The sequence below is a fragment of the Emydura macquarii genome, unplaced genomic scaffold (assembly GCF_026122565.2).
Source record: "Emydura macquarii macquarii isolate MOO-44397 ecotype Brisbane River unplaced genomic scaffold, CSIRO-AGI_Emac_v2 contig_1253, whole genome shotgun sequence".
Classification (NCBI taxonomy): Eukaryota; Metazoa; Chordata; order Testudines; family Chelidae; genus Emydura; species Emydura macquarii.
Window position 1 is genome coordinate 57,356,245 of NW_027131390.1, and position 26,863 is coordinate 57,383,107.

The 26,863-nt window shown below is 41.6% G+C and overlaps 1 protein-coding gene across 4 annotated transcripts in view; it reads left to right on the plus strand.

Annotated features, from left to right (window-relative positions):
* HYCC2 (hyccin PI4KA lipid kinase complex subunit 2) overlaps positions 1-26,863 on the plus strand; it is a 96,533-nt gene that overhangs the window by 49,184 nt on the left and 20,486 nt on the right. For all 4 annotated transcript variants that reach the window (XM_067548927.1, XM_067548929.1, XM_067548926.1 and 1 more), the window contains 5 exons: positions 1,881-1,961; positions 4,440-4,555; positions 5,195-5,290; positions 16,361-16,477; positions 17,114-17,201. In XM_067548927.1, coding sequence (XP_067405028.1) covers positions 1,881-1,961; positions 4,440-4,555; positions 5,195-5,290; positions 16,361-16,477; positions 17,114-17,201 — 498 coding nt within the window. The remainder of the gene's footprint in view (positions 1-1,880; positions 1,962-4,439; positions 4,556-5,194; positions 5,291-16,360; positions 16,478-17,113; positions 17,202-26,863) is intronic.

Consider the following 26,863-nt stretch of genomic DNA (forward strand, 5'->3'; position numbering starts at 1 on the left):
CCCTTTATACTGTGCTTGCTAGAAGAATGTAGTAAGTCTGTATAAATATTTAATTAATTGAAATTGACTGATAGCCTTGTCTGTACAGTATGCTTAACCAGTCTTTCTGTATTGGGCTTCTCCTAGTGGTATTTAGAATGATCTTTAAGGTGAAGTCTTGAGACCAAAGTAGCATTCAGCCACAAGTGGGTGGGAAATATCTTTTGCTTGGGCCTATAAAACCAAACACAATAATAATAATAATAATAATAATAATAATAATTAATTAATAAATGATATTCACTGTAGACTCCTAAATTTGACTGTCAGAAACCTAGGGATGATTTCAGAGTGTCGATAAGTCTTCTATCAGAGACATTAAATTATGTATTTCATGCAAATTTATATTCTTAATGTTTTATGCCAGTATACAATGGGTAGTAAATTATCAATATTGTTAAGATACACCCTTTCTTGTGATGAGAATTTCAATTTTACGGACTTTAAAACACAAATTGTCCTAAAATATTTTCCTTCTCTGTTCCATTATAACAAGTTTTCTTTCAGTAGTGTGAACTCTAGTAGAGAGTGCTTTATGTTCATACACATGGTAAGTGAGACGGGGAGCCAAATTCTGATCTCAGTGACACATTTGTAAATCCACACTAACTCCAGTAAAGCCAACCTACTCTGGATTTATGCTGGTGTAACTATCAGAATCTGGCTAGTAACCTTTGATTTTATTTGCTGGGCTGAAGTAGATTGTAAATCTGTCATTGGCTTCAGTTTTCATGAAGGCACTTTAGCTGGTCCTTCTGGAATTCATGTCAGATGACTCACAGTGTGTAAGCACAGCAGTTAATGCTGCTACATCCTTGCCAGACTGAAATGGAAGGAAGAGATTGTAAAATGGGGAGTGACTCAACAACACTTTTCTCTAGCTGCAGTCATCAATAGCTTGCCACCCAGCTGCAGATGTCAAAAAGTGTGAAGCTAGAGAGTAGTATTGCTTATATCTTTCCCCATGAAAAATTCTCAAATTTAAATTAAATAAAAATCCTTTCTTATCTTTTTTTCTGTTTTGTTTTTTAGAGTGAAAAGGTGCTTGAGAAACTAATTAAATCCAGACAGACAGCAGCTTTATAAATGCAGCCAGCTCTAGTTTCCCCACTGTTTCCAAAAACGAAATGGACGTGCTACACTGCCTTCAATTGATTGTCACTGAAACGAGTGATTAGTACTCAGTGGTGTTAGAAATTTTATAGTAGAACATGAAAAGATAAGGTTTGCTGACTCCTTAGTATATTTTTATGGGATTACTTATAATAAATTGTTATGCTGAAATACAAATATACCATAGGCAAATGCAACTTTAATTGACGTGAAAGCTGTATTCAAAATATTCTGTATATCTTTTACTGGCTTTGCCAGAATACTTGCAGAAATCAGTCCCCTCATTTTCACCTTTTCCCTTTGATAGGTTTATCAAGAAAGATTACCAATTGCTAGCTAATAACGCATCAGCTGTAATATGTATACTCCTTTGGCCCTTCAGCATCAGTCTTGTTTCATTATGTAGTTCTATGTTTTCTAAATTAGAGATAGGGGTAGAAAAATCTTTTAATCCTTTCTTACAGGTCTCAGAAAAGTCATGGTCACAAAAAGAACAAATACTCTTTTGTGAATTTTCTTAGGCCCTGATTTTGCAAAGCAATCTACTATAGTGGAGGTAGTCCCATTGACTTTAAGGGCGCTCTGCACAGGCATAAAGGGCCTGTGCAGATGAATCATTTTGCAGGATCAGGGCCTTATTTTACAATTTATGTTTTTAACATCTATGTGGTATAATGATCACAGGAGTCCAAAAACCAGTTCCCTCATGTTCTCTTTCTCTGCTGTAGGAAATTGCTGACAAAGATGGGAACAATAAAGTTTTATCTTTCACCATCCCTTCATTATCAAAGCCCTCAATATACCATGAGGTAAGAATGCAACTGTGGTGGTAAGTTCGAATTGGATCCAATAAGAATTAAAATTGGATCCATTCAATGATATAAATAAACATTCTGCATGCATCTTCCTTCACTGAATTTTCAAGGGTAAATTCTTGCAACAGTGTAATTTAATCCAGTGAAGTGACAGAAGATGGGGAAGGTAAGTGCTGAAAGTGAATAACGAAACTCTTCCATATGATATGTTCCGTTTTGTTCTGTTTGTTTTCAGTTTTGTCAATGACTTACAGATTCCCATCCTTTCACATGTCTACTGCTTGGATGCTGTTCGCATACTTAAAGCATGGTTCTGCTTTATCAGATACCGGAACAAAGTGATGCAGTAACTAAACTATGTTGTTCTGCTGTATGTGCTCTTTATCTGTTTTAAAATCTTCTTTTGCCCAACTCCATCTTGTTCCTGTGTTTTAGGGCTACCATACCTTTGTCTCCAGCAAGATGGAGATTACCAGTTGAATTTACTGTACTGTAGTTGATGAGCAGGGAGCACTAAACGTGTTCCATAAATGCTGTAATGTGGTGGGACTTTGGGAATATGGGAGAAAGTGGAAATTGAAGAACTTGGATCCCGTACTGTGGCTCATGAGCTGATTTGTAATATCCTGCAGCACACAATGTGCATGTATTAGCCCTTATTTAACAGTAACTGTTTTCCCTAGAATTAGTTTCAATTGGATTTTCATTTATTTCAGCTCTTCTCTTATGTGAAATGTGTCTTACTAAGATATTTATTACTGGTGAAATCCTGGTCCCAATGAAGTCAGTGACAAAACTCCTGATGACCTGAATGTGAACAGGATTCCACCCTAAGATTTTTGGCAACAGTGGCTGTTGTTTAGGTTTGGAGGTAGAATCAAATGTTTCTTAGTAAATAGCTGTGTTAAGGACATAATACAGTTAATTATTTCTTTCCAGTCTCGCCCTTATGTGTAAAAATGAACACAGTTCTCTTCTAATTCATAGCTCTTTGCAGTCTAAAATATTTCTGAATAACAATCAAAAGTTTCAGTGATATTGCCTCTGTTTTATAAATTACTTATGTGAGGTGAAAGTTGCAATGTATTAGTGCACTGGACTTCTTCCTCTGAACACTGGGTTTAAATCCTGCATAGGCTAATGCAAAGGTGAATTTGTGGTCTCAGTCTAGTCCCTAGAAGATGTTTAGTCACATCACAAAACCACTCTAAAACAGAAGTAGGTTTTGGTCTTCAAATGAGACACCCAGCATTTAAATGAAAGATGTTGCAAGTCAGTATTGAGATGCATAGCTGCATGTGGAACTTCATAAGGCAGAAGTTCTCAAACTTTTTCTTAACATGTTTTATCGGAGGAATTTCTTATGAACTACTTGCCATTTCTGTTTGCCATCTTGGGAAATAACCTTTTGTCCCATATGCAATCATATAATATCCCTAAGGCAATGACAGCAATTTCTAACATGGAAAAATGATAATTGAAAGTGTGTTAATACAATTTAACAGCTGGAAACAAAAGAGAGCCAGGACCATATGACCCTTCATCTTCTAATGTTTGCAGTGCTTGCTGAGCCACCCGACAGCGGCTTCGTCAGCAGAATGAAGGGCCCTAAGGCCACTATGAAGTCTGGTTAGTTGACACTTGTCAACAACATTTGCCATTGACTGATAGAGACCGCATTGACAAAGCGGATCTTCGCGCAGACCCCATGTATAGAGGTTGGCTGCGCATATTCCATAGGAACAGCCAGCTTGTTAAAGGCCACCAGCACATGCTTCAGACAACAGTTGGACATCCATTGATGTAGGGCAAGTTACAAAGCACATGCTCCCACTAATTCCCTCATTTTCATGTATCACCAGATATACCTCACATTAAGTTCTCCAAACAAAATGGAGGCCCACAGTTTATTTAGTATTAGTGGGTGTTTTGTAATGCTCTATGCATTGAGTTGAAAATGTGGCTCTTGATCTATGCAAGCAAGTTGCATGTAGTTGAAACTGAATTATTTTGCTTCTTTTATCACTTTGAGGGGGACAGTCAACTTTTAATTTTTAAAAAGTGAGTTAAACATTGTCTCAGGTATTCTTCCTGATTCTTCCCATCAGTGTTTCTTGGTTTTGCAATCCTATTTTTTAAATGCTTTTTTCTTTCTTATTATTGCATGAAACCATAGGGGAAACAGGGAAACTGACTAGACAAAATATACAAGGTAAAAAAATGAAAAAATATTTCTCTAATCTTTCAGTGTACTTAATTTTTATTAAAACAACAACACTCACATAGAATCATTTCAGACAAAAGTTTGATTGTTTTAAGTTGATTGTGTCCCTTTTAAAATATTTTAGGAATAATCTTTAACAGTTTTACAAGAGAGAAGTAGAATTTTTCTGGAAAAAATGTCATGGGTTTGGGATCCTTTTTATGGTAATGTTTTCTATTTTTATTTTCCCCATGCCTTCCCCTCCCAAGCCTTCTACTATTGGATCCATGGCTTTGACCGAGGGAGCCCTATGTCAACATGACCTCATCAGGGTGGTTTATAGTGATCTTCATCCTCAGAGAGAAACCTTCACTGCACAGAACAGGTGAATAGACAAACTGTAAATACTTCATTAGCAAATCTAGAGGGAGTACATGGTGAACTATCATGCTCTGTTTCCTAAGCATAAAACAATAGGGAAAGTGGAATGTTAGGTCAATAGGCAATCGGTCTGTGTACATTGTGCACTGTAGCTGTCTGGCTTTTCTCTCACAAATTGGAACTTGTAAATCTGTTACTAATTCATTAGATATAAATAATTTCTCATTCGCATCCATTTCTGTCAGTGGTGTCTCCAAGCAGTCTGGAAGGCTGATTGACAGACATGTGCACTAGGACAAAATAAGTTTTTGGGAAATGCAAACTTTTCCTGTACTATGTAGGTCTTCAGTCATATGTTCTAAAATAGCTTGTGGCATTATTCCTCCGTACCCTAATGCTACTGCATTGCAGTAATCTGTTACATATTATGCCTTTTAAAGTATTTGATACTGAGTCTTTTGATAAACTATTTGTAGTCAGTGAATTAAAATGGAAGAGATACCGATGGCTGATGTACTATATTTCTGATGACATCTTGTCCTGCGAGTGAACCATTAACAAGGTTTTTTAAATCCTTCTGATGGACTATTAAAAATCTCAATCCATGTTGTCCCTTTTGTGTCATATTCTTGTCTCTCTTCAGGTTTGAGGTGCTGAGCTTTCTCATGCTGTGCTACAACTCTGCTATTGTCTACATGCCTGCCTCCTCATATCAGTCCCTTTGCAGGATGGGTTCCAGGTGAGGATCTTGTGCTTGAGGAACATTCCTAGAGTTTATAAATGTGCAAAGAGAATAGGTTTACTCATCCCCTCTGGTAACTTGAGAATCATAATTTAGTTAGAAACTTAATGTTGTTTTTGCATACCAAAATAATACAACAATTGTATATCTACTGCATTTGCTTTAGTTCTAGGTCTTGTAATGTTTTGCTTTGTAGAACATTAAGTGATAGTAAAAACTGTAGGTGTCAAGACTTGCATTAAATGCAAATCAACCTGCAACTCTTTATAATGACCAAAAAACTTGGTTGGGGTACCACCTATTTTCCTATGCTTCTAAATATTAGTCCAACTTACTTTTGAGTTGTTTTAGATGACTGACTTGCACAGTATTCTTGATTTTGGCAGTTTTTCATAATAATACGACACTTAGAGAAATTGTGCCATTATTTCTTGTTCTCTATATTCATCCTTTCCATGACCTCTTACTTGAGTAATATTTAATGCAGCTTGTTGACATCAAGCCCTTCTTTTTTAAATATCTCTCATATCCCTACATATCTTCTCCTTTGTACCAGCTTTTTATGCTAAAATAGATAGGCTATGGGTGACTAATCTTTCTTACTCACATACATACTCACAAAGCATCAGAATCTTTTTCTTTTGGTTTTTTGATATGCCTTGTCAGCTTCAGCAGTGTACTTCCTATAAATTGCTGACAAGCATTACACACAGTGCAGATACTTGTCTTTCCCAGTGTAGAGCAGGATCAAAATAGCTTCTATCAGTTTATACTCCATAAGAACGCAATACATACTCCCACCAAGGGTTCGTCCTGTTCTGTTTTGTTCTGTTCTTTTCTTTTATTTGTCGTTTCTACAATTCCTTTGTGTCTGAATCTTATGGAATGGAATTTTCCTTGATACGCCTCAGTAACCTTCAGTTGAATTATACCGGAGCTGAGTTTGGCCAAGTGTATTATAATTCTTTCCATTTGAAATGTTTCGTTTCTTCAGATATAGAATAGAAGAAAACGTGTTACAATGAACTGAATTTTAACACAGAATAATTTCACTATGGAAAATGGTTTCCTGTAATACAATTGTAACTCGCACATTGAAGTAGTTTGGAAATTTTATTCAGTTTCACTAGAAACAGAGCTTCCTTGCATCCAAGTTCACTATAATCAGGTTCTGCTGTATATGCACTTCACACATGTGTGGAGAGCTTACAAACTCCTGTTCACCAGCCCACCACCTTCTCCCTGTCCTCCCTGAAAACTAGCTTCTGCATTGTTGTCTACAAGAAGTGAGCTAAAAATAAAATAATGTGACCATGAAGGTGTGCACGTGCCTAAAATCAGTAATTGTGTAATGATGTTATTTTAACTCTTATCTTAGCTCACCCTTTCCCATCTCCTTCTGTTTGTTTGCTACCCTCACTTCATAGTTTATGAATGCATAGTTTATTATTTTCCTTATTTATAAAATCATTCAAAATCATTGAATGATTTATCATCTAGATTTTAGACATCTGTGGCAGGAATCAGAGTTTTACTTGTTCTATAAAGTGCCTAATATACTAATGAATAACGCTGTTCTCTAAGCCCTCTGATTTTTTTCTAGTTTTAGCTAGTTTTGAAATGATACTCTCCCTCTCCCCCCAAAATCATTTGTATACGTATATGAAGTCAGTGATCCAAAAACTATTTGTTATATCACCACACTCATCACTCCCCATCCTGAATGGCTCCTTTTCATTGGCATCTTCTGTTTCCTGTCCTTAAACCAATTTTGTGATCTCCTCTCTCATGCTCTTTCTAGCTTTGTAAGTCACTCTGTTTTGTGATATCCTCTTAAAGTATCTTACGTAAGTTAGTTAAATCAAGTCCACTGTTTCATCTTGTACACCAGTGCAAGTAATATGCAGAAATTTGTCAGGCCTGATTTTCCATTTATAAATTCACGAAAGTTTTTCGTAACATTCCTTGATTTAGAATTTAATATGTAGAAATGTACCGTATTTCTTCAAATTTCAGTGTTCAAGTACAAACTTAAAACTTCCTATAGAATCTGAGAGTACTACATTAAAAGAAACTTGCCTTTGAAAAACATCTCACAAGGTTTTTGTTATGAAACTTATAAATTGCAACCTCACAAGTGCTCCATTGGTGGTAGTGCCCATTTGGCCTGCACATCCTTGTGCCCTGGGTTGAGAATATATAAGTCTGAACAAGTGGACTGTCCTCTGTTCCTTCTCTACCACCTTGGCCTGAGACGGAGCGTTAGAGTGCCCACTTTGCTATTCAAAGCTTGTTCCATAACCTAATTACTTTCTTTTCCTTTTCTTTAATGTATTATATTTAGCTCATTTTGTAGAGGGGCTTGCTTTATAATATCTTTACCCAGAGTGGGTTGACAAGGAACCTTTTTTTTTCCCCCCCTTTTCCTCTCAAAATCCCTGTCATCTCGGGTCTCCAAATTTCAAATGCTGCCTCAATTGCTGGGAAGCTTTTCCAGTCATTGTCAGGCATTCCCCTCACATCTGCTCTTTGGTGAGGATGCATATCACTCAAAAGTGTATCATTTGCTCAGCATTTAAAAGCAGAGCCATGTAGAAAAGGGAGATAAAATTTTAAGCTCTTAATGATGGAGTGTTCTCTCCATCTGAGCGTGGATCTAGGCCAGGAGACTGTGACAGAATACATCCCTGTGTTCACATCCTACACACTATTATAATAATCTTTGTAAAAAGTATGCCCTGTAAGGTATCATTTGAAAACTCATAATTTGCTGGTTAGTATTGTCCTGGTAAAATGTGTGGCAACATTATTATATGAAGTTATAAAATTCCCCTGTATGATGATGATGATAACATATTCCAAACTCCACAGACCTGCCCAAACAGAAATTGGCAAACAAGTCTGTCCTAAACAATAGAATGTGTGCTCTGCTTACTTTGCATTTAAGCAGTAAACAGAGTCATTTAGCAGGAAGAGCAGACAAAGGAAGTACAAACGGGTGAAAAAAGTAGCAGGGAATATCTTTCCACAGAGATTCTTTAGCTTCTGGTTCTCAGCTGGAAGCATTTTTCAAGAGGGGCACTGAAACTACAAAAAATGAAGGACAAACATCCCAAGGAAACCCCCCGACCCCACCCAATCTCTCTCTTCCTGCCCATCACATTCACTGCACCCGAAAAGATGAAGGAAGCATTCATTGGACTATGGGGGAGAGGTTCTTACCCTACAGAGTTTGGTTCATAAGACTGCTGAGCATGTGGTGAGAGAACTTGGCTTTGAATCTAATATAGTTTGGTGGGCACCAGTAAGTGTTTTATCTTTATTTTTCTTGCAGACATTTCTGACTTTTATGTCTCTCTGTGGTTAATACACTTATTTTATTGTTTTGTCTATGTACTGTGTTCAAATTGAAGTGTCTGGGTAACTCTGTTTGGAGTAACAAGTTTTGTGCATATTATTCTCTTAAAGGAGTAATGAACTCAGTATATTTGTACTGTACAAAAGAGGTTTGGACAATATAGAACATAAGTTTCTGGGGGAAAATCCAGTACTGGGTGTGATTTAGCATCACTCTGCGGTATAACCAAGGCTAGTGAGAGCCAAGGTGTGGCTGGCTGGCTGTAGTACACATGCATAGACATAGCTGAGAGTGATTTATATGCTGGAGACTGTTTGTGAGCAGTCCAGGCTGGAGACTACATCAGCAAGGCATTGTAAATGGCACCCCAGTTTACAGGGCAGGGGTGAAACAGCTATTCATTAGTCTGAATTGTGCCCTGGTATGCCACAGAGACTCCCCCTGGACATTGATATTTCAGTAAGCATAATGCCACATCATTGTCTGCACACTCGCCCAGACCTAAGAGGACTCAGGGAAGACCACTAGAAAGAGGACTCATTCTCCTAATAAAGAGTCTGCTTTGAGAAGACAAAGGCTAAGACTGCATTAGAGGCGTCCATGTCCCACTCTGGGTACCGCTGAGGCTCCAGACTAAGTTGGTATCAGCTCTGTACCTGGGGCTCTAGGCTTCTCTAAGACTGACGGCTCCAAATATACTTCAGTACCGAGAATCTCCTCCACTTTGCAGAAGCAGGACACTGCAGTGATTGAGCCTAAGCACTCTACTTCTAAGAGGGCAGTACCGACAATGATCTCAATACCCTCTGTACCTCAGCCAACCACCAAGATGTCCTTGGTTTGGGGAAGATGTCTCACTTCTCATATTGTCTCTATTTCTCCCAAGCCATCTTCATTATATCATCTACCTCTGTTGGATGAGAGCTATTAGAGCAATCTATGTCCTTGGTATTGACTGTGGAACTTTGCCCCATGCCAACTCAAGCCTACCTGGTGCCACAGGAATTCAGATACTCCAAGGATTTATTCATTTCAGAGGACCCGGAGTCTCCTCAGCTGGTGGATACTGAATGGATGTTGGTACCAAGAGTGACATGGTCACAATGATTGGACCTTTCTCTGGTACCATGTGGTTCTCCAGCACCCGCTGAGAGTGGAAGAGCTCCTCCTTTAGACAAGTAGGAGTTCTTTTCTGTCTCCCAAATCTCAGTGTAGGATCCCCTACTCACCAACCAAGTGATTTCCCTCCTGATACATTTGGAGAGGAGGGACACATCTGAGATGAACTTGTGCCATTTTGCACTGATTCAAGCACAGTTGGATGCTACCTCCCATGCCTTATGCAGCCTCTTAATGGCCATACTTGGGTCCTTGGGCTGCATGTTGACAACAGTCCTCATGAGCCCCTAGTCTTTCTCATGGGGACCATATAAGAACATAAGCACTACCATACTGGGTCAGATCATGGTCCATCTTGCCCAGTGTCCTGTCTCAGCAAGTGGCTGATACCAGAGCTTCAGTGGGGATACACAGAACAGGACAATGATGGAGTGATCCGCTTCTGTCTTGCACTCCCGGCTTGTGGTAGTGAGACGTTTAGGATTACCCTGAACATGGGGTTGCATCCTTGATGATCTGCACTAATAACCATTGATGGATCTATACTCCATGAATTTATCCTGTTCTTTTTTGAACCCAGTTATACTTTTGGCCTTCATAACATCCAAGGCAATGAGTTCCATGGGTTATTTGTGAGTTGTATGAAAAAGTACTTCCTCTTGTTCGTACTAAACCTGCTGCCCATTGATTTCATTGTGTGACCCCTGGTTTTTGTGTTGTGTGAAAGCTTAAATAACATTTCTTTATTCACTTTTTCTACAGCATTCATTATATTATGGACCTCTATCATAGCCCCCTTTAGGCATCTCTTTTCTAAGATGAACAATCCTAATCTTTAGTCTCACCTTGGATGGAAGCTGTTCCATACCCTTGATCATCTTTGATGTCCTTCTCTGAACCTTTTCCGGTTGCACTATATCCTTTTTGAGATAGAACAACCGGAATTGGGTACATTATTCAAGATGTGGATTTTATCATAGATATATATAGCAGTATTATGATATTTTCTGTCTTACTGTCTGTCCCTTTCCTAACAGTTCCTAACACACTATTAGCCCTTTTGACTGATGCTGCGGATTCACCAGAAGTTTCCAGAGAACTATCCAGGGTGACTCTAAGATCTTTCTTGAGTAGTAAAAGCTAATTTAGAACCCATCATGGTAATGTATAATTGGGATTATTTTTTTCAATGTGCATTACTTTGCACTTATCAATGTTGAATATCACATGCCATTTTGTTGCCCAGTCATCCAGTTTTGTGAGACCCCTTTGTGTAACGTCTTGCAGTCTTCCTTTGGGCTTTAGCGATCTTGAATAATTTTGTATCATCTGCAAACTTTGCCACTTCCAAATCGTCAATTAATAAATTGAACAGCACAAGTCCCAGTACAAAATTGTGGGGGGACCCTGCTGTTCACTCCTCTCCATTGTGAAAACTGACCATTTATTCCTATTTGATTCCTATCTTTCAACCAATTACTGATCCATGAGAGGACATTCCTTCTGTTTTCATTGTTACTCAGTTTCCTTAAGAACCTCTGATGGGGGACTTTTTGTTAAAGGCTTTCTAAAAACTCAAGTACACTATATTGACTGGATCACCTTTATCTACCTGCTTGTTGATACCCCCAGAGAAGTCTAATAGATTGGTGAAGCATGACCTCCTTTTACAAAAACCATGTTGACTCTTCCCCAACAAATCTTGTTTATCTATGTATGTGATAATTTTGTTCTTTAATATAGTTTCTACCAATTTCCCTGGTACTAAAGTTAGGGTCACTAGTGTATAATTGCCAGGATCGACTCTGGAGCTCTTTTGAAAAATCAGCATTACATTAGCTACCTTCCAGTCAGTTGGTACAGAGACTGATTTCAGAGATAGGTTATGTACTACCTATAGAAGGAGGCATTCTCCTACTTCATCTGTTACTCCTCCATTACCTCAAGTGCAGGAATCCTTTGAAGAGCAGGAGGCCAGAGTAGATAAGGAGGCTATTTCACAAATTTCTCCTTGTCTTTTCCAGATGAGGTGGTTATGCCTCCTTCATCTTCTTTGGCTGATGATTTCAAACAATTCCAGAATTTAATGTAACACATTGCAGACTTTTTGCAGATCTCCTTAGAGAAGATCAGAGAGCTGCAGCATAAGCTCATAGATATTCTTCAATGGTTATCCTCTGCTTACATTGCCCTGCCAATCAATGAAGATCTACTGGACCCTGCCAAGACATCTGGCAGGCAACAATACCACCGACATGCAAACGTGCCTATTTAAAAAAAAATTGTCTCAGCAAGACTCTGCATTTTTATTTTCCCATTCTGCACGTACCTCTCTAGCTGTGGAAGTAGTGAATGAATGTGTCGGGCAGCAGCACACTTAATCTACACTGTATGATAAGGATCAAAAAAGCTTATTCAGCTGTAAGACCTACTTGTCTCCAACACTTCAGTTTAGGATTGCAAATTACCAGGCTCTTATGGCAAAATATAACCATATGAATAATTCTAAGTTTACCACCTTTATTGAACATGTGTTAACAGAACATCACAAGCAATTTCAGTTTATTGTTAACGAGGGCCAGTTGTTAGTTAGGATCTCCATGCACAACTCTTTGGACACAGCTGACACTGTTGCTCACTCCATTTCTATAGCAGTGGTCATGCACAGAGCATCCTGGCTCCAGTTCTCCGGGTTCCTAAGAGAGGTACAAAATACCGTCAAAAACCTTGCCTTTGATGGATCAAAACATTGTGCTGAATCCACTGACTAAGCTTTGCGTATCTTAAAGGATTCCAGGGCCACTTTAAGGTCTTTGAGATGTCCCCCCTCATAGGTGCTCCAATATCTGCCCTCCTTTGCCTCTGCTTCAGAGTTTCTCTGTGGAACTTTGTGGTGGAGAAGGAACTAAGGACAGTTAACCTGCACAGCACTGAGTGTCCCTGATGTGGGGTATGAGGATGTGTAGGGCCCATGCCCGGGCTGAATAGACACTACTACCCAAAACTTCCAATCAAACATGCATGGAGTATAAGCACATCTGAAGTAGAGCATCCATGGGGACATACATCTCAAAGAGCTCCAGTTACTGCGCAAGTAACCTCTCCTTTTGCTCCTAGTATAGATTATAAATGTCTTTTTTCAGGAGGGCAGAATGACAGCGTCTTTTTAAAAGGAAACATTTGCTCAAGAAGCCATTACTTAATGTGGACAATCTTGCAAATTATTGTTCTGTTACAGAACTTCTTTGTAAGATAGTTGAAAAGTTTGACCGTTCTATTAGGGCACTTCCTGGATTCTTCAGACTTCCTTGACCTTGGTCCATCCAATTTAAGGCCTACGTATAATACAGAGGAATATGGGCCTTGGAAAAATCTTATATACCCTATGGATTTTCCTGTATTTTTTGTATTTTACTTTTAAGATTTTTGCTTTTCTAAGTGCATCTCTCCGCCAAACTCCACCCAAAGCTTAGCTGAGTTAGACAGTGGCAAATGTCAAACCCAAATTACAAAGTGGGTTGGTTATTCCTGAGTAAATCTTCCTTTCTGAACACATGTAGTTTGTCAATGGGGGGGGGGGGGGGGCATATTCCAATTTAGCTGTCCAGAAATAACAGCTCTTACTTTCTTGAGAACTTTTCAAAACAACATTGGCTGATTTTCATGAAATCAATAGTCATTGCTGAGGTGGAAGCTTTGCTGCTGAGTTGTAGTCTATCTGAAATTTAAGAGGGTTCTGGAAAAGGATTTGGTCCCAAAAGTTTCATCTACAAAAATGCAACTTTAACCTCTTTCATTTTTCCAGACACTCTACTAATCTTAATTTCCAACTACGTTCAAAGGGTCATTTATTGTCCTGGGAAGAGAAATCCGCTTCTTCAGAATCACTATAAGTAGGCAGTTATTCCTGAGCAGTTTTTTTCTCCATATACATTAATCTTACATCAGCATCCTGAAGTTAATTAGAAATTGGTTTAGCATGATACAACTATTTTCTTACATTATCTAGTCTCTGCTGAACTACAGCAAGGCTTTAAGTCAGTGTACTTTAATTTCTTGATGTTCAGGTTTCCAACCGATATAGTCTTGAGATAGCAGGATAAGAGGAGTGAAGGACAAGTTGTCTGGTGGAATAACTTTAGATATTGGTGTATTGTCAATTTGTTCCAAACAAGGCAGGGAACAAAAGGCTAAGAAACTTTTACCAAAAACAAAAACAAAAAACCTTAAAAAAAACCCCAAAACAGAGCTCAGAACTAATACATGTGCTCTGCAGCTCATGCAAATGTAATTCTGATGCAACACTTGGTTTTCTTTTGTAGATGCTTGCTGGATTATCTTTTGTTTTTCTTTCTTAAATGATTACTATACTTATGACATTGTAAAGCTCCCAAATGTGTTCTAAGTGAACATACAGTAAAACACTTACAAAACAAGGCCATTAAAATAATAAAGCCTTCCTTACCCGTGGATCCATCAAGATTAAGAGTAGCAGTCACCTAAAACCACATACACCCTGATAACATCCACTTCTTAAAAAGATGGAGAAACTGATGGGGCAAGAGCACCTTTCTCTAGTTCTCTAGTGCTGTTCTTATCCTCCATGGCATTTCTGAAATCTTTGCACTATATTTCCAGTTTTCTGTCACTTTAATCCTGGGTTAATACTCACCCGGGCCTGGCATTTTGTAAACCTCAGTATTGCTGCTGCCTAATGGTGGTAATCTGCCCCTGTACAATGGTCTCTTCAACCTTTCACTTTTCCTCCTGAGCATGTGTTTTGCCTACAAGAATATATAAATACAAAGCATGCTCGCTTGTTTTTGTATTGCAGACAAGTTTAGTGAGGAGCTCACACTTATGTGCACACTTGCATGTTCCCCTTAAAGAAACCGTTTCAGAAGTCAATTTAGGGACCTCCTTCTTTCCATCAGTATTATTCGACATGCTAGTCTACAAAACATTTTGAGTTTCCTTTTCCCCTGTTGTGTGTGAATTACCCTTATGAAAGATGCTGGTTTAATAAACCTGGAAAAAAGTTCCATAGCTATTCACAGAATAATTACATAAAAACTTCCTCTGATGGCTTCTTCCAAAATTCCTCACTCCTGACATGGAGGGACACTGATAAGAGAGGTTAGTTAGATTTTCATGCCTATTCATTGCTGAATCTCTGTGCCAATAAGGTTGCCAGTTAGTGCCACGTGTGCAATTGGTTTTTGTCCATGTGTCTCCTTGCCCACTAGAAGGGGACTGAACTACCATCTGATGTGTGTTTAATGGCCTATATGTTATGTAGGCCATTAAACACATATCAAATAACAGATTTTGTTGCTGGATTGGATTAGAACCAGCAAACTGGAGATTACATGATTTGGGTATTTTAGCTAGATGCTTCTATATATTAAACAATGGTTATCTTATTCTTAGCCAGATTCATTCCGTCGTATTTTTGTTATGAGCGAGAGAGAGAAATATTCAGGCACCTAGGATCTCTTCTTGATAAGTAGTATAAAATGCCATGTACAGTATTTACTGAAGAAAATTGTGTATGGTGCAGTGCTGATCAAAAGGGATTATTTTTTATGGAAGATTGTCTTTCTCGCTACCTTCCTCTGTCATTACCAATATCATTGTGCCCTTTCCTTGAGTTAGGTGGAGTTTATGCAGCCTCTCCCAACTCTGTCTAGAACATTTATAGAAATTTTCAGGCCCAGTATTTTCTAAAACTCACTGTAAAAGTTGAGAATTGAAATGTCTGACACAAGAAATAGCTGAGATGTTTATCATCGGCCCCTAGGCTCCATTGTGTCTCTTGCTTTTAAGGGCTAATGCTTCTTACATTAGCACTTTGCCTGAGAAATCTTTACTGTGAGTGTAAAGAGTAAATACTTATGCATTAAATACATTAGCATGGTTGTGTGCAACTTCCATGCTGTCTGATATTCAGATCTCAAAGCTCTAACTAAAAGTGGTGATTATATTTGTTGAATATATACGGTGTGCTCCGTGCTGAACAGGATGTGGGAAGGCAAAGCCCCTGCTCCAAGGAATTGTCAATCTAAAAAGATGCCGTTTGAAAGAATATTTCTTTTCATAAAGAAAGTAACTTGGTTTTCCCTAATATATTTTTTTAAATGAAACACCCATATATTAATATTCTGTTATAGTATGTTACATAGGAGATAAGCTCTCCATTGTGTAGCATTAAACTAAACGTTCTACCTGAGGAAGAGTCACTGTTTTCATATCTTTTGCGAGTAAGTTCCAAGTTGCTGGGTAGCTGCTGAGAAACTTCTGTCTCCCATACTCAAAACTAGCTGGTTGGTGATTTCACCCGAGCTAACATGAATAAGGGTATGAAGATACACTACTGGAATTATGGCCAATTTTTCGAGGCTGTGCTGTGAAGATGCTTGCTTAAAAGCTTCAAAAGCTAATGTGAGAGTGCACAGCAAAAAACTGAACAGTTAATGATTGGAAGAATAATCAGAGCTTATGATGTGAGCCTTTCTCATTTGTGGGGTGCAAAGCATGTTTCCTTGTTGTTCATGAGGTCAGAATTTTTTTTCCGTACTATATTTTTCCAGGCTTTGTGTGAGTGGATTTCCACGGCAACATGAGAAACGCTGGAAAGAATACTGTAACAGAGTGGTACTAGATCCTGACTTCATGGTGCAGCTGCTTACAGGTGTCTATTATGCTATGTAAGTAAGAGGGGTTTGGAAGAAGAAGAGATGGATGGCTTATAATGAATTTAAAATATCCTCTTTTCTCTGTCTTTATGCATGAAAATATGAATTAAGCCACCACTTTATTTGAGGATCAACTGCTTTATCATCTTATTTTCCCTTGACTTGCTGTTTTGGCCAGCTGATGTTTTGGGAATGCCTTTATCAGCATTCAGTCATTAGCACTGGGTGCTGAAGAATGATGCTCCTGGCTTCCTCTTCTCTCCCAGAGATGTACCTTCCACAGTATCCCTTCTATTCACCAGTATAATGTTTGAAAGTTTCAAGTTAGCTGATAAACCTGGGTCCCCTGCAATGGCAGTGGGACATGAAATCACTGGGTTAACATAAACATACTTCTAACTGAAATCCAATTATACCAAGTAATGTAATCTTCAAATGTTGCCCCTCCATCCTTCTTTACTGTGACCCTTACCATGATAACATCCTTGTGATTGGGAGGTGGAAGGGAACAAATAATTGTAATATCAATTAGGATAATAACTGAGGTGTGCTGTATATTCCTTTATGCTATGTTAGTAGCTACAAATGAGAAGGGTTTGGGTTCAAAAAGTACTGAATGATACATGTCTTGTTTGTTTTCTTTTGTAGATATAATGGACAGTGGGATCTTGGTCAAGAGGTATTGGATGACATTATTTACAGAGCACAGCTTGAACTTTACTCTCAGCCACTGTTGGTAAGGAAGAGGCCACTGAAATTCATTTATTTGATTAAAAAGCATATGAATGTGCTTATAAAATGGATTACTCTTAAAACGTTTATTTAACAGTTACAATCATTTACTACATTCCAACCAGTATTTTATTTATAGTCTGATGCTTGGTGTGTTAACACAGCTACTATTCACATCTTGCTCTTTTGCTTAAGTGTTAAGCTGTGGTACTTAGTGCTTGTAATAACTCCTTGGTGCTGGGAAACAAGATTTCCTAATATAATGTTCTAGTTTAAAATGCATGCGCTCTTGTAGCAAGAGCTACACAAAGATCATTCCTAGGGTATGTCTATACTATTATAAAACTCCTGTGGCACTGAGACTCAGCGCCTGGGTCAGCTGACTCAGGCTCATAGGGCTCAGGCTGCAGAGTTGTAAAGTTGCAGTCTAGAGACACGGGCTAGAGCCTAGGCTGTGAAACCCTTGTCCTTGTGGGGTATCAGAGCCCGGGCTCCAGCTTGAGCCAGAACATCTACACTGCGGTTTTATAGCCCCACAGCCCAGGCCCCACAAGCCCGAGTCAAGTGACCTGGGCCAGTCAGAGCTGTCACAGGTAATTTATAGATATACAGTGTAGATATACCCAAAGGGTCAAATTAAGTAATTATTTGATATCATAGGACCTTGCTGGTGAACAAATTGGTATTCTGCTCACCTGTGGTGAAACTTAATCAGGGCTTAGAATTTGTTCAATTGACTCCATCGACAGCATTCTTGGTGGTAGAAACAGAAATGGAGTAGTGCTGAACTTTCTCAGACAAACTTTACCAACAGAGCTGTCCACAGACTTAAACTGACTGGGTGACATCCAGTTTTAATCCATTCTATTCCGCAGCCAGCTTTCTAGCTAAGACACTTTTTTCTGTAATAATATAGTTTTTTAAAAAATTTCTACTGCAGTTACTGGCCTGATCCTGAAAGATGAAAGGAGAGAAATAAAAAAGGAGACAGAGAAAGAAGAGAGACAGACAAAGGTGTGACTGGGGGGAAGAAGAGAGAGACAAATAGAAAGGAGGAATTAAATATTTTTTCTTTCTTGTGGAAGTTAGGTGGAGATTCGAGGTAAGGAGACAAAATCAGCAGAAGGTAGAAACAGCACTGCTGCTGTCTTAGGCACATTGCACCACTTTTGGATCAGGAATTAATGTGGGCAGTAGGCTTTGGTGGTGGTTCTCTGAACTAACATCCAGTGAATCAATTTGATTACTCTAAATATTATTTTCCCCATAACTTAGAGTAATGGCCTGTTTGCAGAGAACTGAATGGGATCTTTTTTCTCTTGGCAATCCCAAGATTAATTCCTCACTTCTCCAATAAAACTGATAAAACGGTTCTCTTGATGAATTGATATTGGCTGGGACACTTAGTTTTGTGCTTTCTGAATGCAGCATTTTAATGTATCTTATCCAGTGACTTATTAGAACAGCAATTTCCTTTAGGAAATGACTCATTGCATTATTAGATTGGAAGTTTAAATAAATATTTAACCTGAGGAAGTGGGCACCTATCAGAACATGCTACAGTAAAAAGCGCGTAGGTGGCTCGGTATTTGAATTCAGTTGGTGATGTAACAGCTTTTAGTCCTGATTAAAATTGAACAATCAGCTAAAAAAATGTATCTTCTGATTGATTGTAAATCCTTCTAGGTTATCTTTATTTTTACAATGTTAACAAAAGTGTTTTTTTTCCCCTCTTCTCCCCTTGAACAAGCTATTTGGTAGTTTCTCTTGACTGCTAGTGATTGTTGTAACCTTGTCTTTTACCCACTCCCTGCTCTTTACTACTTTCTCTTTTTCTTCTGTCATTCTCTTGTCCTCCCCAGCCTGTCTTTTTGCAATTATCAAAGGACACTTCAGGAAGCCCTGCCTTTTGCTAAACAGATTTTACAAAAATCATAGTTAAATTCTAGAAAGGATGGATTGCATGTCGCTGGCTCTGCTGCATATTAAGGCAGTTGACCCCTCTGGTTCTTTCATCCATTTGAATTCTCCAAAAGCCCCATGCAATTTAGCATCAATATAAAACAATATTTAAAATAACATTTAAAGCAATTGCTGTCACTCAGTGAAGTACTTCATTTAGTCTCTCATATGATTTTCAATTTTGCCCCCTCTGGCATGTGAAAAGACAAGAGCAAATTATCTGAATTATCAAGGATGGAGGGATTAAAAAAGGGGTGTTACATGATCAAAACAGGCAAAGAAGATCAGGTGTGTGTGGACTACAGTGGGTCAGAGTGTGTGTTTAGAGGCCAGAGAGGAGATGGGTACAGTAATCAAGGCAGAACGTAATGGGAGATTTGACTGTAGGGATGGAGAGAGAAGAATGAATTTGGAGATGCTGAAGAGGAAGCAGCAGCAGGATTTAGAAATGGCCTCCATGTGTAAAACAAGGAGGGGGGGAGGAGTCAAAAATAACCCCAGTTTACATGCTTGGATGATGGGAGGATGGCAGCATGGCCAACTGTGATGGAAAAGGGAAAGAGGAGACGCTTATAAACTTTACAACAGTATTGCTCTGCTTCTTCCTGAGAACATTCATGTATGTTGTGTAAAACTTCTCCTTTCTTTTAATTTGTGAGATTTCTATCCTAAATTGTTACACTTTTCCAGAGGGCAGATGATTACCTACTGACTTATTTTTCCTTATACCTTTTGTTGCCCTGATAGAGAATTTTTATGCTGTGCCAATAAGGTCGGAGGGGAGACCAGAATTCCCCAGTCACAGGGAACAATGGGATTAGAGTTTAAAATGATTCATATTGTTAAACAGGACAGGTAGTTCAGATAGCACAGCCATTACTTACTCTCCCTTCCTTGGGCAGAAGTCCTTCCCAAAGGAATATTTATTCATAATTATGTACAAAATATTTGATACAACCACAGGAATTTAGACAAAGGACTTCTTACAATTCAAACAATGCATTTTCCTGTGTTTCTCTTCAGTATAGAGCAAAAATAGAGTATGGACTAAAAGAACAAGAAATAGAGCATGTTAACAGAAAAGTAGATGACATTTTCTCGGGGTGCCCAGGGCTGTAAGTCACTGTGTTAGCCCTCTGCCAAGAGGGAATCTTTCTTGTGGTAGCTGGGTGTCAGCTCTCAAACGTCACCAGCCTTTTGACCATTCAAGCATTGTCCCCAGGGCTTTGTCAGCTCCTCTTTTGCCTTGCTGTTTAACAACAGTTGGATCCCAGCTTCTGAGCCACTCCAAAAGCATCCCCCTGTAGGATCCAGCCCCTTTCACTGGACATGCACTGCAGTTATAGGTTCCCTATTCCCACGGGAATAGCATACACACTCCAGCTTGTTTGAGTCAAGGGAGCATCAGCTCCAAGATTACAACACAGCACTGTAATCTATTTATTGTGAAAACAAGTATAAGTTTATTAACAAAGGTAAAGATTTAAGAAATAGTGAGAAAAGGTAACAAGAATAACAGTTACAAATACAACAAAAATATAACACATTTCTACTAGATTTAGGGTGAACTATAACAAGCTAACCTTGTCTAAAGTAATTTCCCACCTAAGAACTTCCTTGCAGCTTTTCAGCTAAGGTTGGTTGGGATGTTGTTTTAGCTGGCATAAACACAATGCCTGGTTACCCCCCTCAAGTGCAGAATAAGAGAGTAGTCCCTGTGCTTTCCACTTATAACCTAAAGTCCATTGTCTTTGCACCCCAGAGACAAGACAACCCTTGTGGTTCTAGTTTCCAGTGTTTTCCCATTGCCCTGTTCCGCAGTATGCAAATTTGGCTTTCAATGCTCAATTTACATTTGACAAAGATACACATCTTATCTCCCGTATGGAAGAAACCTGTTTGTCTGCTGTGCCTGGTTGCAAACTTTAAAATATAATTCAGTATGTAAACATAACTTTTTAAATATAATCAGTACTTACATTTCACAACGATGCAATGACCAGCATGATACCAACTTTCATTTGATATCTTACTCTATTTATGGATAGACAGGTGAAAGCAATGTGTTAGGAGTTGCTGACAGTCATGAACCCTTTGCCAGTTGGTATGAAAGGGCCTCTATGTCACGGTAGAGCCTCTTCTTTAAGGTGTGTACTCCTAGTTAATCTGGATTTCAGCTGAACTGACATAGAACTATCCACCTCCTGGTTTTGTTCTCTCAATTTTAAAATATATTTCATTGATGTTTGCATGTCTTTTCCTTGAGCAACCAAACAAATTGCTTGATTTAAAGGGCCATGTTTTGCAGCTTTGTTATACATCCTAATACAAACTTTAACCTTTAAAATACTTCTGTCTGTGCAGCCTGGACTTTTGATAAATCACTGACTTTTTTTAAATGTTCCAAGAAAAAAACAGCCGGGTGACAACCTGCCACTGCTCTTCTTAATGCCTGTTAACTGCATTTTGGGGAAAAGCTTGTCCTACCTACAATAGCAATTGTTGTTGCTGAGTAGGATGGGGCTGAATGAGATTAAAGACAGCAAAATGACTAAGGAAATAAATTGAGTAAAAAGGTAACGTTCCCCTTTAAGTAATATCAGCTTGCTTTACTAGGGGAAAGTTTTAATAAGTGATGAGATCCTTGAATGAAGATATACAAGTGCAAAGCAGAGGTATTAATTCTTCTTCTTCGAGTGCTTACTCATGTTCATTCCATTGTAGGTGCGTGCGCACCCCATGCACGCTTACCAGAAATGATTTTCCCCTTAGCAGATCACGTAGGGCTGGCTTTGGCGCCTTCTGGAGTCCCGCGCACATGGAATGGTATTCAGTTCCTTCTTTCCGCTGCTGATGGTTACTGGAACTGTGTTCTTGTTTGCTTCAGTGAATGCCTCTTAGCTGTAGTCTTTGTTTCCACTTAAGTACTTGTTAAGTAGTTGTTTAGGTAGTTGATAGCTATTGTTCATAGTAGTAGATAAGGTAGTTTCGTTAGGGACCTCCACCCTGTGTCAAGGTATGCCCCGATCTCTGGGCTTCAAACCTTGTAAATCCTGCAGGAAAGCCTTTCCAATTAGCGACCCCCACAAAGACTCTTTTAAGTGCCTTGGGGTGTCTCACAGAAAGGAAAAGTTCCGCATCTGCAAGGCATTCAGACCGAGGATTCAAAAGGACTGAGATACCCGTCTGAAGGCCTTGTTAATGGAGGCGGCTCTGAGATCAGCACCGGAAATGTCCTGCTCCTTTTGGCACCAAGCACTGGGTCGGTGCAGAGTGCTCCTCCGGCACCGGCTCCATCACAGCACCAGGCTTCCTCTTCACCACAGAAGAAGCCCAGAAAACGACGTCCATCAGAAGACCACTCCCCCGCATGGAAGAACGCTAAGGACACGGGGTCAAGCTCTGGGACAGCTCAGAGCCAGTGTGCCGAGCAACCCCTTCTTTCCTCTCCCCATTAAACCTACTTTCACCCTCCACAGAAACTCCCAGAGGGCCGACTGACACATCAAGGGCAGGTCTTGTCTGGGGTGGTGAGCCTCTCCACAAAGTGTCCTCTGACTCCGGAGAGCAGAAGGGGACTGCTACACCTAGCGGTGCCATTGACGCTGGAGGCATTTCAAGCAGCAGCCAACCTGTTGGCTCTGTGGACCATGTTGGCCTGGATGGAAAGGGCGAGGAGTAGGGCACTGGCATCAAGGGGAAAACCTCCAATGGGTCCCCCCCCAGTGGCTGCATGCTTCACCAGGCCGATCCCCTGGGGTGCGTTCCCCGGCACCAAGGCGGTCTCTGGGGACGGAGCACCAGTACTGGAGAGGAGCCCAGACAGTCCAAGGCATCACTCGTGATCGGCAGCACCGAGGGCAGCAATGAGTTCGCCTGCGCGTATGCGGTGCAGAACCCAGTCATTGGCATCATGGCGCTCACCCAGGGAAGAGTCCTGCCGACCACAATCTTTGGTATCGAAAGGCTCCCAGTTGCCCAGACATCACTCCTGCTCCTCCTCTTACCGCAGGTGGTCCTCCTCGCCAATTGGTCCAGGTAGCGATGCCACCGGTCACCAGACGTGTACTCCCCATCTCCAAGATGTTGGTCAAGGGAGCACCGGGATAGGAGGCACAGATACCACTCACCCTCCACTTGGTACTGTGAGACGAGGAGACAGTCAAGTTCAGGCTGACGCTGGTCATCAGCAGGAGGGTCCAGCGATTCCAGAGGGGGAAAGGCGGCTCCACCCAGCTAGCCTCTTCGACCTGAGGGACAGGGGCAAGGTCACCTCAGGGTCAATGGCCACCCCAATGGCAGTACTGGAACCCCTGGGGGTTACAGGTGACCTCGGGACCCTACTCCCTTGTCTTGTCAGGGAAGCAATCGGGGGCCCCAGCACCACTGGTAGAGGCCCATGACTCTGAGTCAGGGAAGGAGTCGGACCCCATGGAGGGTACATTTGCGCGGGTTCCTGCACACTCAGCAGAAGTGCCGGTCCCTCTGGCACCAGCTCAGTCATCCTCTTCCTCCTCAGACAAGGCACTGGTGGCAGATCCATTGGCCCCCCGGACGACTACTGAGCGCACCAGGAGCTCCTTAAAAGGGTGGCCGCCAACCTCGGACTAGAAGCTGAGAAGCTGCAGGAGCAGACAGACGACCTGTTAAATGTAGTGGCAGCAGCGGAGCCATCCCTGCTGGTGCATGAAGGGGTCCTAAAGTTGGCCACGGGTGTCTGGCAAATTCCATCCTCCCTTCCCCCAACCTCAAAGAGGGCAGAGAAAAAGTATTACATTCCCACAAATGGGTTTGAATACTTGTTCACTCACCCTGTGCCGAGCTCCCTCATAGTGGTGGCGGCGGCAAATGAAAAGGACAAGCAGGGACAGGCTGGCTCAACCCCCAAAAACAAAGACACCAAAAAACTGGACTTGTTCGGGAGAAAAATTTATTCTACCACCAGCCTCCAATTCCACGTTGCCAATCAACTCGCATTGTTAGGGAGGTATAACTATGACTTGTGGGACTCTCTCAAGCGTTTCAGGGAGGCCGTACCTCCAGATCAGGCCCAAGACTTCTCCACGGTTTTGGAGGAGGGCAGGACAATGGCCAGAGTGGCCTTACAGGCTGCCTCAGACGCGGCCGATTTGGCGGCAAGGGCAATGGCTTCGGGGATCTCCATGCGCTGTTGCTCATGGCTCCAGTTGTCCGGTCTCTCCCAGGAGGTGCAGCAATCCATATAGGACCTACTGTTTGACGGAGCTGCACTCTTTTCAGAGCAGACGGATGCGAAGCTCCATAGGCTTAAGGACTCATAGGCAACTTTGTGCTCATTGGGTCTGTACATTCCGCAAGCTTCTAGGAGACAGTTTCAGCCCCAGCAGAAGCAGCAGCAGCCCAGGTTCCAGGCGCAGCACTTTGGGACCTACAGAAGGAGAGAGAGAGAAAGGAACTTTAGGCGGCGCAGGCAGGGCTCTCCTTCTTCCCCAAATGCGCAGCTGCCTACCTCTCGATGCTCAGGCAGTCAGCGTCACTCATTTTGATGGTGCGTATGAGGATAGCATTCCAGCCTTGTGCCTGGATCCTGTGTCCCCACCTTTCCTAAACCATCTTGCTCCTTTCCTTCCGTCCTTGGCCCATATAACATCGGACGGCTGGGTCCTGAACACCATGGGAATGGGCTGTACGCTCCAATTTTCCTCTCCTCCTCCCCACACCTTCCCATCCCCGTCCCTCTTCAGGGACCCCTCTCATGAGCAACTCCTTTACAAGAGGTGCACAATCTTCTCATACTGGGAGTTATAGAGGAGGTCCCGCTGGACGTGAAAGGACGAGGTTTCTACTCCTGATACTTCCTAATCCCGAAGGCCAAAGGGGGCCTCAGACACATCCTGGACCTGTGGGGCCTAAACAGATACATCAGAAGGCAACAATTTCGCATGGTTTCCCTAGCCTGTATTATCCCTTCCCTGGATCCAGGAGACTGGTATGCTGCCCTCAGTTTGAAGGATGCATATTTTCACATATCAATTTTTCTTGGACACAGATGATTCCTGAGGTTTGTGGTGTGGGGTTCCCACTATCAGTTTACAGCCCTCCCGTTTGGCCTGTTGTCAGCCCTGAGGGTGTTCACAAAGTGTATGGCAGTGGTGGCTGTGTATCTCAGACATCGAGGGGTACAGATCTACCCGTATCTGGACGACTGGTTAATCAGAGGTAGGCCAAAGGCTCAGGCCCAAGCCAGTCTGGACCTCATGCAAGCCACTTGTCACAGGCTGGGCCTGCTAGTAAATGAGCAGAAGTCTACTCTGGTGCCTGTACAAACAATAGAATTTATCAGTGCAGTCCTCGACTCAATGCGGGCCAGAGCGTTCCTGCCACAGGCCAGATTCGAGGCCATGTCTGGCCTGATCAGGAACCTCTGTGCCTTCCCCCTTATGTCAGCATGAGTCTGCCTGCAGTTACTGGGCCATATGACAGCATGCACCTTTGTGCTTCGCCGTCCGCCTGAAGCTCAGACCACTTCAGTTATGGCTGGCCTCAGCTTACGCCCTGAGCATGCATCCCGTGGACAGGGTTGTCACAGTGCTCCACAGGTCCTGGCTTCCCTAGAGTGGTGGTTAGACCATTGGACAGTGATGGAGGGAATGCCCTTTGCAGACAGGGGCCCCTCAATAACTTTGGTGTCAGATACTTTGGATCTGGGGTGGGGAGTGCACATTAGCTCCGGTCACAGTACCCAGAGGAACTGGTCGGAAGAGGACCAGGGGCTCCACAAAAATATCAGGGAGCTTCGAGTGATCCGGCTAGCATGTGCAGTGTTCCTTCCCTTCTTGAAGGGCAAAATGATTCAGATCCTGACAGACAACATCGCCACAATGTGCTATATAAGTAGACAGGGCGGGGCTTGTTCCTCAGCCCTCTGTCTGGAGGCGGTGGGTCTGTGGGATCTGGCAATAGGCCACAATTTTCACCTGGTGGCCTCTCAACTCCCTGGTATCAGGAATGCCACAGCGGACTGTCTCAGCAGGTCCTTTGTACCTTCTCACGAGTGGTTTCTCCACCCGTCAGTTGCCGACATGATCCTGCAGAGGTGGGGGTGTTTTCCCAAGTGGATCTCTTTGCCTCCAAGGTCAACAAGAAGTGCAGCCAGTTCTGCTCCTTTCAGGGGCAGGATGAGTGAGCCATGTCGAATGCCTTCCTCATTCTCTGGTCGGGGGGTCTGTTGTACGCCTTCCCTCCCATTCCATTTATACACAAGGTCCTGTTAAAGATCAAGACAGACAAGGCGAGGGTCATTCTTATTGCACTTGTGTGGTCCAGGCAGCACTGGTTGATGACACTCCTGGAGCTGTCAGTCACCTCTCCCCTGGAACTGCCAAGGTGGCACGACCTCCTTTCCCGAGGACCAGGGGAACCCTTTTGCACCTGGACCTGGAGTCCCTCCACCTGACGGCGTGGAGGCTAAATGGCTGAGCTCGGAAGAACAAGCTTACTTGTCACAGGTGCAAATCGTGCTAATGAGTAGAAGAAAATCCTCCACAAGGTCTTCATATTTGGCCAAGTGGAAGAGGTTCACTTGCTGGGCTGCAGCACGACAGATTATGCCCCACTAGGCACCGATCCAAATGGTCCTAGACTACCTGTTGCACCTCAAAGCTTCAGGGTCTAGCTACTGCTTTGCTGAAAGTGCATCTGGCTGCCATCTCAGCCTTCCACCTC